At 42.9% G+C, this 14,036-nt stretch overlaps 1 protein-coding gene and 1 long non-coding RNA gene across 10 annotated transcripts in view; one reads left to right on the top strand and one right to left on the bottom strand.

Moving 5' to 3' along the window:
* Positions 1-14,036, bottom strand: part of LOC104858980 (leucine-rich repeat-containing protein 37B-like) — a 40,171-nt gene that overhangs the window by 16,623 nt on the left and 9,512 nt on the right. For 4 of the 7 annotated variants that reach the window (XR_004518704.1, XM_033767975.1, XM_033767976.1 and 1 more), the window contains exons 4-8: positions 13,349-13,420; positions 12,727-12,807; positions 3,801-3,872; positions 3,168-3,242; positions 402-520 (exon numbers count right to left, since the gene is read on the bottom strand). Coding sequence is in view for 6 of the 7 variants with exons in the window: in XM_033767975.1 (XP_033623866.1) it covers positions 402-520; positions 3,168-3,242; positions 3,801-3,872; positions 12,727-12,807; positions 13,349-13,420 (419 nt within the window). In the remaining variant the exon portion in view is untranslated. The remainder of the gene's footprint in view (positions 1-401; positions 521-3,167; positions 3,243-3,800; positions 3,873-12,726; positions 12,808-13,348; positions 13,421-14,036) is intronic. The other 3 variants (XM_033767972.1, XM_033767973.1, XM_033767974.1) reach the window with 3 other exon arrangements.
* Positions 2,849-5,446, top strand: LOC117287384. 3 transcript variants are annotated; one of them, XR_004518707.1, is made up of 3 exons: positions 2,849-2,930; positions 3,185-3,301; positions 5,403-5,446. It is a non-coding gene; the product is annotated as an uncharacterized LOC117287384 (long non-coding RNA). The 3 variants fall into 3 exon arrangements; XR_004518705.1 differs by lacking the exon at positions 5,403-5,446 and adding an exon at positions 4,656-4,908; XR_004518706.1 differs by lacking the exon at positions 5,403-5,446 and adding an exon at positions 3,712-3,789.

The following is a 14,036-nucleotide window of genomic DNA, read 5'->3' as shown; positions in this document are numbered from 1 at the left end:
TGGAAGGCAAAGCACCAAGCAGGGGGCACAGGCCATGAACGGTGTTCCCTCCCTTCCATCCCTCCCTCTGGGTCCCTGTGCACTGGCACAGTTATGTCAGGATCCATGCAGAACTAACCGAGAACCTGATTGTCAGCAGGGGAGCACTTCAGAAATTTAGGGAGTTTAACTCTGATGAATGAATAAAAGTAAAGCAATTTTATCATTTGTTTAAAATGTTATCGGGCTGGGGATTTAGCTCAGTGGCACTGTGCCTGCCTCGCAAGTGCAAGGTCTTGAGTTCGATCCCTGGTACCGGAAAAAAAAAAACATTTTGTCAAAAACTTATCATCACCAGTTAAAAATTAGAAAGCAAATAAAACAAAAATGAACACATTTATCATCAGGCAGATGAGACTCACGACACTGCGTGGCACTGATCAGACACGTCCTCTCACAGTGCAGCTTGACTGTCTTGAAGACAACCTCAATTTCATTTTTAAATCGGCAGAGGCAGCAGACCAGATGGCTCGGTAAGATCCTGTAGGCAGAAACACGGAGAGCTGAGTTCCTAGGCAGGTCAAGGTCCTCACGGGGTTGAAAGGAGTTTGAGGCGAGGTCTGAGCAGCTGGGTAGGAACCCAAGAGCAATCGCTGCTTTGGAATATTGCTAGCACACAGGAAGGAGGAGGGAGGCACCCCCAGAAGGGTAAGCACAGCAGTGCATGTGGCAGGCCTACAACAAAGGCAGCAGAGATGAGCACTGACGGGTGACAGTAATCTGTAGTTTTGTTCAGAAGCGTCTCCCTTCAACTCCAGAGTGTCGCTCTGGGCTGGGAGTGCACAGGAAGAAGGCCGACTTCTAAGAAGAGTCTGAATCAGCCTCCAATGTCTGGAGTCCCTTTCCCAATTCCTGTTAGGAGTGGTAAATGTTACGCCTTACTCTGGGCAAAAAAACCAGTTCATTCCTACCACATCGTGTGGTTAACACAGATCCCACTGGCCACATGTAGGCCACTGGAGCAAAGGGATGAGGAGGACTGCGTGGGGGCGGCAGAGAGCTCGCCTAGCGTGCTCAAGGCCTGGGTTTGATCCCTAGTGTCACAGAATACAGAAAGGGAAGGAGGGAGGGAGGGAGGAGCGACAGCACAATGTGAAGAGGAGTCCACGAATTCACAACGACCCTCTGGAAGGGAGGGCGTCTAGCTGACACCGGAGGGAAGGGAGCAGACGCTGCAGGAAGTTCAGGAAGATGAGCCTTTAGCAGAAAGCAAGGGGTGTACAGCGTGGGCCAGTTAAGTCGAGGAGGGACCTGGTGAAAACAAGTGGAGCAGAGTGCTACGTGAAGGGTCTTCTGCAACCCCTCAACTACTTTACCGCACCAGCAAGTTTCTAGTTAGCCTGCCATGGAGGAGGGTGGCACAATTCAAGTTGCAGCCAATGGTATAAAAGCCACTGCAGCTGGGCATGGTGGCACATGCCTGTAATCTTAGCACTTGGGAGGCTGAGGCAGGAGGATCACTGTGAGTTCGAGGACAGCCTGGGTTACACAGTGAGTTTCAAGGCCGGTATGAACTACACAGCGAGACCCTGTCTCAAAATAAAAAACAAAACCTTCATGACAGGGCATTACAGAAAAAAATTTTAAACTCTACAATAGAAAAATAAAATACCTCATACTATACATGAAAGTTAACTCACAATAGATGACAGTCCTAACTGTAATCCCAACACTCAGAAGCTGAGGCAGGAGGATTATAAATTTGAGCCTAGGCGTCTGGGAAAATCAGCCACTTAGTGAGATCTTGTCTCAAAACTAAACAATAAAAAAGTGCTGGGGATGGAACTCAGTGCAAAGCGCCAGGGTTTAATCCCCAGTACCACCAAAACATTAAAACTTAAAAATAAATCATGGACTTAAATGTAACCATACAGTTATACAGTAAAATTCTGGAAGCAATCAAAACAGAAAATCTTACAAGTGTGAATTAAACAGTGAGTTCTTAAGAAAGACATTTCTGGGCCAGGGATTTAGCTCATGGCGAGTACAAGGTCCTGAGTACCAGTACCAATAAGTAAATAAACAAATCAAATAAAAATTTTAAAAAGAGAAATTTCTTAGGTAAGATATAAGAAAGCACAAATCATACGAGAAAAGTTTTGCTAAATTGCATTTCATCAAAATTTTTAAAATTTAAAACTTCTGTTTTTCGATTCTTCTGATCTGGCACTCTGGGAAACTGAGGTAGGAAGTTCACAAATCCAAGCCCAGTCTGGATAACTAAACTACTTGGTGAGACCTTGTTTCAAAATAATTTTAAAAAGTAGAGAGAGAGAATGTGTATGTGTGTGGGGTCCTTAGCTCAGTAAGAAAGCCCTAGTACTTAAAAAAAAAAGATATCTGCACATATAAAAAATACTCAATATCATTAGCTGGTAAAGAAATGCACACTTAAATCACAGTGCATACAATACACTGTAGTAAAAAGGCTGCGGTTTTTTAAAAACTGAAATATAAAGATCAAGTAAAGAAGACATGGTAACTCTTTTCTTTGTTTTTAATTGGTGGTACTGGGGATTAAACCCAGGGCATTCACACTGAGCTACATCTCCAGCCCCTCTTTGGTGTCCTGCCTTTTAAATTTATTTATTCCTTTTTATTTTGAGACAGGGTCACACTATTTCAGAAAGATACCTAGGCAAAGTTCAAACCTGCCATCCTCCTGCCTCAGCCTCCCAGAGTGCCAGCATTACAGGCATACACCACCACGCCCAGCTGCGATAGCCACTCCTGCTTCCCTGCGGATGGATGGGATATACCAGTGGTTATGCTATGTGAATAAAAGCACAACACAAAAGGCTACGCACTACATGATCTCATTTATAAGACCTTCTGGGAAAATGAAGAACCATAGGGGCAGAAATCAGATCAGCGGATTCCAGGAGCTGGAGGTGAGAAGAGTGAACTGACTGCAAAAGACGATAGCTATCTCTTGAAGGGGACTCAAATGTTTTACAGCAGGAATAGGGTGGTGGTTACATAACTATACAAACTCCTCGGCCTACTTCCAGCTTGTGAATTTTATTACATGGACATCATACATCAATACCCCTGACTTAAGAAAACAGTAAAACAAACCTAACAACAACAAATCTAAGTCAAAGAAATCTAAGAAAAAACTCACTTACAGTGTTTCTAATTCCAGAGCCCATGTGAGGATGTTCTCAAGTGCTGTCAATGACACGTGAGTTTGTCCCAAGTCTCTGGAGAAGAAAGCCCAGACAAATGAGGACCCCAACACAAGTATTCTGTACTTAAGCAGGTATTTCAAGGACATGCCTTTATTTCAATTTTGCCTTCTACTAAAACAAGCCAACACATGAGCTTATCATAAAATATAATCCCAGAGAGCTCTTCATGAAGAAATTCAAATTTAGTCTTTTCATCGCCAAATTAATGACCTTGGCATTGCAGAGTAGACGCTACATCTCTTTTTCATCATCATCTTCCTTCGCCTTTTTATACTGCATTCACTTCCCTCGCTTTCTATTTTTTATTTTTAATAACAATTCCACTATGCTCTCTGGGGTAAATGATGTTCCTACATCCGTGTACGTGTCCCACATCTACTGTGTTCCTCGACGCTGCTCTGTCCCAAGTCTTTTGCTCATCATACATCTTAGTCCTTTTCTTGGCCAAGAACCCGATTAAAATTAAAATTATGACTTTCAGAATCAAAGTACAATACTTAACCACTGATGGAAGGAGGCAAGAAGAGCAGAAGTCATATTATGGGATACAGAATTAATTGTAATACTTACAGATATTTTAATGCTGGTAATTTCAAAAGAGATGAATCTTCGATAGTTGTCAGAGGATTATGATTAAGAATTCTGAAAAATGCAATGGAATTAAAATTATCTGTATTTTCAATATGCATGAGGTTACATGAAAAGTTTATATTCTTTTTTTGGTATGGAACTTATACGTTAAAAATCATTTTCTGTGATTACCTATGAATAAAACTTAGAATATTTCATAAAGCACTCTTCTTCTGGGGATGATGTAGGTCTCTAATAGATAAAGTGGAGGGCCGGGGATTTAGCTCAGTGGTTCGGCCTCCTGCCTCGCAAGCTTAAGGACCTGAGTTCGATCCCTGGTACGGGGCGAAAAAAACAAGAGGAAAAGAGAAAAAAGTAGATAGAAAAGAAAAATAGGCGAAAGAACAAAAACCCTACAAGTGACTGCACTGGTAGGAAGCTGTGTTCACCCTGTGGGAAATTCTGTCTTTAGTATCCTTCATAATTGAAGGTGCTTGCGTTTCATCTTTATAAATTTCAAACATTCATGGTCTAATTCACTTATTTAAGAAAATAATGAGCTGGGTGTGGTGGTGCATGTCTGTAATCCCAGCACTGGGGAGGCTGAGGCAGGACAATCGCCTGAGTTTCAGGCCACTCTGGGATATACGGCGAGTTCAAGACCAGCCTGAAGTACATGGCGAGACCCTGTCTCAAAAAAAGTAAAGAAAAATTGGAACCAGTTCCTTGGTTTTAAGCCAAAGAAAAAGAAAACTCTAAGAGGTGGGTCTTAGTAACTTTCCTCCTGCCTGAGACCCAATACCTCACACACCTGCAAGTTCAAGGTGGAAGGATTTATTTTGCCTCACCTTTTAGTCCATAGGTCCAAGGCAGGAAGACACAGGGAAAGGGCCTGGGTGAAGGAGAGAAGCTCATGGCAAAGCAAACAGGAAGCAGAGAGAATAGAGCGAGGAGGAGGGAGGAAGATAAACCCTTCCGGGCCACGCCCCAGTGGCCCGCCTCTTCCAACCAGGCCCCACCTCAGCTATAATCCCTCTATCATCCAATCACCTCCCCAAAGCCCCACCGACGACTGAAGGAGGCTTTCCTGGGACATCTAGAAAGAAACTATAACAAGGAGGAAGCACTTAAAACCATTTCCTAGTTCATCCGAATTTTTGTATCATGTCTATTTCTGGTAAAGTGTCTGAAATTCTCTGTTTTTCATAAATATTTGAAGAACAAATAAAGAATATTCTCTTTTTGTATCAACACAATGAATAAATTCTCTCTTTTGTCTCTCACTGGGCATAGTCTTGCCTAGATTAGCCTGCCTCAAACTTCTGAGGTCCAGTGATCATCCTATCACAGCCTTCTGTGTGTCTGAGACTAAAAGCACAGGGATCGAACCCAGGGCCTTTGCACTGAGCTACATCCCCAGCTGCCTTTATTTTTTTTATCTTGAAACAAGGTCTCCTCAGTTGCTAACTTGCCCAGGTTGGGCTTGAACTTGTGATCTTCCTGCCTCACCCTGGCAGGGTGCTAAGATCATAGGCACACGCCACTACGTGCAGATAGATGCAAACTTTTACATCAAAATACTGGAATATGTTTTCTATTCAGTTCTTTAGAGCAAGCTAACAAGAACAAGAACAACAGAAAGAAGCAGGAAGAAAAAAAAATCTATCTTTATGTTACTCTACTTGAACTGGTAGTGTACTTCTACAGAATATTTTAAGAATAGTAGTTACTACAGCTTCTATCTATCAGCTGCCAGGCATTCTTTGTTCAGCATTTCACACAGAACCCTCACAATAACCTTAAGTGGTAGATATTATCATTGTCCCATTTTAAAAATGAGGAAACTAGGTGTAGAGAGGTGATCTAACTTGTCCTGAGTTACCAAGCTAGTAAGATGTCAAGCTGCAATCTGACCTCGGTTCTGCTCCTAAAGTTTATGTTTAATCTGTGTGAAGAAAAGCGGTTGAAAACAGCCATTACTTGAACCTTACTTTTGAGAGGATAGATATAAAAACACCTTTTTAAACATTTGGGGTTTTGGTTGGTCTGTTTTGTACCATGAATCAAACTCAGGACCTAGTGCTTGTCAGGCAGGTGCAGCACCGCTGAGCTAAATCTCTGGCCCAACATTTGCTGATTTGAGAAAGTCTCTATGAGAATTACAGTTTGCCTTATAACTCCTTTCCCCTAGGCTCTCCCCAAGATTAAACATTTAATTAGCTCAAGGTTGTGGAAGCTTTACAGATTAAAATCAAGTTGTACGTGACCGGTGAAAATGGTGGAGTAAGGATATTTGGAAATTCATCCCTCCATAGAAGTAACAACAATAAAAATGGTCTGAATCAGCCTTTCCAGAACTTTAGCAATTTCACCAAAGGCACACAGCAACCTAAGAAGGATTTACTCAAGGAAAAACAGTTGAATTTTTGTAGGAACAGTGACATCTGTGATGTTTTAACTGGGTCCAGACCTAGACCATTCCTCACTGCAGCCCATGGCTCCCTAGAAGAAGAGCCTCATCCCCAGGATGAGAAGGAGCAAAATGGAGCCAGTGCCCTTTGTCCTAGAAGGTTGGTCCTTCCTTGGAAGACCTCACTTGAAAGGCTTATCTTTAGTGACCTGACTGAGAGCTGCCTCCTGCTAAAACCTGTATTCCCAGCACTTGGGAGGCTGAGGCAGGAGGATCGCTGTGAGTTCAAGGCCAGCGTGGGCTACGCTACGTATTGAGTTCAAGGCCAACGGAATTACAGCGAGACTCTGTCTCAAACAAAAAAGCAAACAAACAAAAGGTTCAGTCCATTAAGAACATAGAAACAGGGCCATGATTTAGCTCAGTGGTACCACATCAGCCTTGCAAACACAAGATCATGAGTTCGATCCCAGGTACGCAAACAAAACAAAACAAAAACAAACAAAAGAACATAGAAACCATTGTACTAAAATATATAGGTACATGCATCTAACAGTAGAGTCCTAAAATATATGAAACAAAATTTAATATAATTGGAGAAATGGACAACTACAGTAGTAGCTGGATACTTCAACATGCCGTGTTCTCTGCCAGGAGGACTAGATAGAAGACTAGAAAGTAAACAGAAAACTTGAAGAACTAACTACAAGCCAACCAAACCAAACATTCACATAGAGATGGTCGGGGATTTAGCTGTGCCGCCTGCTAAAACTAATCGTGATACTATGATACCAACATTGCAACATACAGCTAGTAAAATTCAAAGACTAAGACGTACCCCAACCTTAACCCGAACCCTAAACCTACCCTAACCCTAACCTAGCTACCTGCAATCCCACACCACTGCTACACATAATCCCGCAATTTACGCTAACATGAAACATTCAACCTACACTCCAGGACACTGGAAGTGAAACTCTGACACTATTTCTAACGCTAGGCCTAAGCCTAAACCTAAAACTAACACTGAAGCTAGCACTACCCATCAGGAAAGCACTGCAACCCTCATGTCCTTGGAACCCCACAGTATACGGCAGGCTCATAAAAATCCTTGCCCTAAGCTTCATTTGCTAACTCAAATTGTCAGGCACTTGAATTCCATCCCTATTCCTTTCACCAGGCCTAACCCTAACCCTGACCCTAAACACAATTCACCAGTTCCAATACAGCGGATCGTGAAATCCCATGCTTTTCCTAACGCTCAGGCCAAATCTAATGCTGACACTAACTATGAAACCCACACTCCAGTACCCAGGTACAGAAATTCTAAGACTCACTCACCCCGACCCTAACCTTAAGCCTAAAATTACCATCAACCCTAACTCAGGTGCTCACAATCCTAAAGCATTCCTAAACCTAATCCTAAAAGTAACACTAACACTCAACCCTTACTCCTCTACATAGGTAGTGAAACTCTGACTCTATGCCTAACCCTAAGCCGAATCCTAACCCTAACCTGAAGCCAAACTCTACACATCCTAGCTCACTGCAACCCTCAGGTACTTGGACTCCCACACTCTACCACACCCTCGTAAAAATCCTGGCCCTAACCTGCAATCTCACACTGAAATTATCATGTAATTGAGTTCCAGCCATGTTCCAGACACCAACCTCACCCTAATCTTTACCCTAAGCTTTACTCCCAAGTTTGCAAATAGCGGTACTGTAAAACCTACCCTATGCCTCAAGCTAAGGCCAAAGCAAATGCTGATATTAACGATCAGACCCACACTCCAATATACAAGTACTGAAATCTGTACACTATCACTGACCCCAACCCTAGGCCTCCCATGAACCCTAACTCCCAGGTACTTACACTCCTAAATCAATCCTGACCTGAACCCTAAAACTGATACTGAAACCAACCATTTAACCCAAACTCCAGCGCACAGGTAGTGAAATTCCCACTCTATTCCTAACCCTCCACCAAAGCCTAACCCTATATTCAACCCAAGCACTACCCATTATATCTACACTGCCATGCTCAGGTACCTGGAATCCAACACTATTCCTCACCCTCATGAACACACTTGCCCTAACTTTCACACTCACACAGCAATTGTCAGGTGCTTGAACTCCATCCATATAGGTAATGCCTAACCTAACCCTAATTCTAAACCTGTCGCAGAAACCTCACCTCTTACGCTAACTTTAAAGGCTAAACCCAAGCCTAACCCTAACCCCTAACTCCAACCTCTAACCCTAAACCTAACGCCTCACCCAAACATGAACCCCTACAGTGTCCCTTACTTTTTAACCCTATCCCTCACCCAGGCGAACAGCCACCCCAACCATGAACCTACCAATAACCTAGGTGTATGCATTCTGACACCACTCCCTATCAGAAACCTAAAATTTACAGGAACACTAACCTTCAAACCCACACGGCAGTACACAGGAAGGGAAATCCTGGCACGATCCCTAAACCTAAGCCTAATGCAAAGCCCTAATGCTCAATCTAACACTACTCATCAGAGCTACACTGCAATGCTGTGGTATTTGGGATTCAACACTATTCCTCACCCTAAGAAAAATCCTGGCTCTAAGTGCCATACTCATACGCCAATAATAACCTATTTCAGTTCCCTCCATATCCTTATCCAAAAAACTAATCCTGACCCAAAACCAATCCATTAATCCCATGGTCCAATAATGAGGTGCTTGAAATACACTATCCCTAAGCCTAGCACCAAATCTAATCACGATACTACCTACGATACCCACACTGCAACATACAGCTAGTTCAAATCCAAGACTAAGACTTACCCCCAACTTTAACCCGAACCCTAAACCTACCCTAACCCTAACCTAGGTACCTGCAATCCCACACCACTGCTACCTATAATCCTGCACTTCACGCTAACATGAAACCTTCAACCCACACTCCAGTACACTGGAAGTGAAATTCTGACACTATTCCTAACGCTAGGCCTAAGCCTAAACCTAAAACTAACACAGTGAAGCTAACACTACCCATCAGAAGATACCCCTCTTCCAACAAACAGAGCCCTGCCCCAGGCTTACCCCTAGTCCAACAGAGACTTCCAGCCACACTCCAGATACCTGGCTCAGTCATATAACCTCACCCAAGCCAATTTACCTGTGATTCTTCATTCCACTCTCTTTGTACAGCAACAGAAAAATATATACACGGACTCAGTCCTGTGGCTACAACCACAGGCTTCCTCAGCTTGACTTCCAGGGATCCCTATGGATGTTCCCCTCCCAAATTCAAACTCACACTATCAGGCAGGATCCCCAAACATTGAAAACAATTCTAAAACCTGGAGACTGGTGCTCAAACCTCACAGCAAAAATTATTATATTCTGCTTTCAATGTTTTTAGTAACAGGGATGAATGTGCTTCCTGGCAGCGTATTTCTGAGTTGCAGATGCTGGTCTCTACTGTGAGAAACCCTACAGAGTCAGCCACCCCAGTAACTAATAAAGGATCAAAAGCCCCCCACACTCAGGGGGCCCCTTCAGGGCAATATTTCAAATGCCACCAGAATGTTCACTGGACTAGGGAATGCCCACAGCCTGGGTTTCCCTCCAAGCTGTGTTCTTGGTGTGGGGGTCCACAATGGAAGTCCAGTTGTCCAACAGTAACAGCCACCCCTGCCGCTTCTCCAAGGGATGCCCAACCTGCTCCTTCCCAGACCTTCTTGGCCTGGCCACTGAGGAGTAACACCATCTAGAGGCCACAGCAGCCTCCTGGACCATTGTGGATGCTGAGCTCTGGGGAACTTATGGTGGAGGGTAAGTCCAACCCATTCATCCTCGTCACAGGGGCTACACACTCCACCTTGCCTTCCTTTTGAGGACCAACCTCCTTGGCCCCAATCACTACTGTGGGGAGCGATGGCAAATTCTCCAGACCTTTTAAGACGTTCCAGTTTGGTGTCAACTGGGCCAACACCTCTTCCCACACTCATTTGTAGTTATCCCCACCTGTCCCATTCCCCTTTTAGTATTATTTCTTCTTCTTCTTTTGGTACCCGGGATTGAACTTGGCACCTTGCACTTATGAGGCAGGCAGTGGAACCATGGAGCTAAATCCCTGGCCCATTCCCCTTTTAGGATGAGACATCTTAGCTAAGTTGTCAGCCATCACCAGCCGACACAGTGGGAAACCATGTGAAAGAAGAAAGACAGCAGCTCATGTCCCAGCCTCATGGCCTACCTGCTACAGTTGCAGGAAGCCTGAGTGCCTTCAACCACCACCTGTCCCAAGGAGCCAGACTCATTCTCTCCAGCTCCAAATTCTCATAGAAGCAGACTCCTCCCCTCCCCTTTAAAACTTTTGTTCTCACCTTCCTCATGCTACGTCCCCTTTTCCCAGACTCAGACCACTTGTGAGCTGTCACAGTGAACAAACTAGTCTCCCTACTTGCACAATACCTGCCATTGGTGGTCTCTCTGCTCTCCTTTCAACTCTGTCACAGTAATTATTTGGATCCCAGGGGTGAATCCAGATTTTGTGGAGCCTGAACCTCATGAAATTTCCAAAGTGACTTCTAATGATAAAACATGCAAAATTTATGCATACAAAAAGCGTAGGGCCCTAACCAGGACTTTAGAAAGGGCCTGTGCAAGTGAGGAGCCCTAGGGCTTAGGCTTCATTCAATTCATATTAAATTCACCTCAGCTGAGGCATTTGTACAAGCCTTTGTAATATTGGGGGAAGACTAATATTTCAAGTTAGAATCAGCCATAGGACTGAATCATAATGGTCATAAAATTACTGGTATCTTAACTTGGTAACCTCCCTTTGGAAAGAGATACAATAGGCTTCTATCTCACTATGGCAAATGTTAATCTAGTCTATTAGAAAGATTTGACACAAAACAAACGTGCCTGGCCCCAAACAGACACTTTGTGGATTGTGACCATTGTGTCAATCTTTTCTATTTTTTGGGGGTGGGAGATAGGGCCTCACTATGTTGTCCATGTTGGCCCCCAAAGTCCTGAGCTTAAGTGATCCTCCTGCTTCTACCTCCTGAGTAGCTGGAACTACAAGTACATGCCACACTTGGCTCACTGTGCAAAGCTATCAAAGCAACTGTGAATTAGCTTGAGAGGCACAGCTCCACCCAGGTCATATGATGTGCGTATTAATGGCAACACTAGTTACCTCTCATTTTCTTATCTCCATGAAGCAACTGCCTTTCTGTTAAGATAAACCTCAAAATCAGACATCACCACCCATTCCTACTCTGCCTCAAAAGCAAACCCTGTGTTCATTTTCCCAAGTGGGACAATCAGCAGATTGATGAGGGGAGAGAAAAGGTCACTGCAGTTGAGGATGCAGGTGAAGTTAACCAGCTCCAGGTGCATGCTTACCCTCCCTCCAGGAAGCTTAAACTGGATGAACCAGGATTTTGGACCCACAAGACAGGTGGACAGTCTTTCCCAACATCAGGTGTAGAGGAGAATTTTCACCTTGAGTCTAAAATCCCCTTCAGGCCATTAAACACCAGAATTTTTAATTGAAAGAGTATAAATCCCACACTTCTTATCAAAGGTAGCAGGAAGAAAAGCATATGGCTTAAGGCTAGAGCGATGGTGTTTTTGGTTTTGGTTTTGGTACCAGGGATCAAACTCAGGGCCTTGTGCTTTCGAGGCAGGCATCAGCACCACTGAGCTAAATCCACGGCCCAATGTATTTTTTAATCTATATTTTTCAAACTGTCACTCAACACAAACACTACCTATTGAACACAGATAATTCATAACTTCAGAAGTACATACTTTTCAAAAAATAACATTCTGAGTGGTTAGGGAGAGAAGTACCTGGTGGCAGGTTCAGGAATTCTTTCTATTTGAAGACACAGGCACTGAGAAAGCACCTGTACCTTTTGCTCCCTGGAGAACATTACATTAAACTTAGTTCTTTGAATCTCTCTGTTGTATACATTTGAATAGTTAGAATTCTGCATGTGAGAAGGAATCAGAGTTAAACTGACAATGGAATTTCAAGGAGTATTCACACATCAGAGAAGCATCTCTGAGCTCCTAGACATGCTAATTTGAGTATTACTTGTACCATACCTCCTATTGCCCATGCCAAAGATCAGTACCTTGGAATGCAAGTATGTTACCTAAAAGTTACAGAAGTCAAGCCAGACATGATGGCACATTCCTACAATTCCAGAATTCAAGAAGTTGAGGCAGGAGAAATGTGAGTTTGAGGCCAGCCTAGACTACACAGTGAGTGAGTATATGGCCAGCCTGGACTACAGAGCAATATCCTGTCACTAAAAAAAGTTATATACAAGTCTCTTGGCCTCATTACCTTAGTTTCCTCAATTTAAAATAATGATGGAGTCTTAAGACATACTTTTCAGAGTTCATATGGGACTTGGACCCAGCTAACCAATAACTGTATGAAGTTAACACATAGATTTTGTTTTTAGGCAGGTTTTCTTTTCACGCGTTTATCATTTATTTCCTTACACTTGGTGCAAAAACTGCATCCCATGCCATGCTTGAAATGTTCCAAAGCTCAGTTCTGTGAGTAAATTGCAATGAAGATTTCTACAAGAAAAGACATAAACCAAAGAAAGATACTCTTTCTGAACATTGATCACTTGACAGTGATTTCCATTTACAGAGTACACGATGAAACAAAACGTCAATATTTTTCCATATGCTAAAGAAATCTCACTGGAAGATGCTCCATATTTACACATGTGATGGCATTAAGTACAAAACAGCGAATGTTTAGTAAATACGCGCTGAGTGATCTTTATTTCTCTAGGACAGGATTTCACAACTTCAGCGCTATTGACACTTTGAGCTGGACGGTTCTTTGCTATGGGTTCTGACTGAACATTGTGGGGTGGTTAGCAGAATCTCTGGTCTCTGCCCACGCGATGCCAATGGCAACATCCACAGCTGCCACATGTCACCTGCGTGCAAAGTCACAGCGACCGAGAATCACTGTTCTGGAATGATTCTCTGTGACCTGTGCGATAATCCTCACACTGATCTTTGGTAGAGGTTGAAAGGATTTCAAAATGAATAGCAAAGAGGTTTTTAAAACTGCAAATATAATGAAGTTATATTTGTAACTTACATGAATTTCAAAAAAGGTAGTGCTTCAAATGTACCTCTTTCAATAGACTGTATTTTATTGCAGGATAAATCTCTAGGAAAAGAAAAAGGGAAATATTGGCTTGAATAGCTATTAAATACCTCATTAGTATGAATAAATACTAAACTTTAAAATGGATAATACTGAAAACATATTTTTTGTCTAAATCTTCAGACTCTTACCGAACATTTTGGACCCCATACCCTATCTATACTTCCTCTAAGATTCTCAGCCTCATGATCTCCATAAATGAAATATACAACTATAGATCCTTTTGGTTTGTTGCTTTTTTATTCTGCCTTAGGAAGGTAGTCCAGTCTGGCCTGGAACTTGCTATGTAGCTCAGGCTGGCCCCAAGCTCACCATGCTCTTGTCTCAGTCTCCCATGTGCTAAGATTGCAAGTGTGCACCACTCCATTTCTTTTTAATACAGTTATTTGTACATCCTATCCCTTCCAAGCATACACTGTTTGAAAGCATGAACCTGCTTTCACATGGTATGCACTGTATACCATGTGTGAGAGTGACATAGATATTTGAGCAAACTCAAACTATTTATAAACTAAATAGCTGGGAATGAATAGAACCAAAGTAACTATTTTAGAATAAATATAGTGTATCACCTCACGGCTGGCTGCTCTCCTTCAGCTCTGCCACACTTGTCACCCAG

The sequence above is a fragment of the Fukomys damarensis genome, unplaced genomic scaffold (assembly GCF_012274545.1).
Source record: "Fukomys damarensis isolate Sample0158 unplaced genomic scaffold, DMR_v1.0_HiC HiC_scaffold_23, whole genome shotgun sequence".
Taxonomy (NCBI): Eukaryota; Metazoa; Chordata; class Mammalia; order Rodentia; family Bathyergidae; genus Fukomys; species Fukomys damarensis.
Note: the sequence above shows the minus strand (reverse complement) of the source record. Positions and strands in the feature narration are given on the sequence as shown.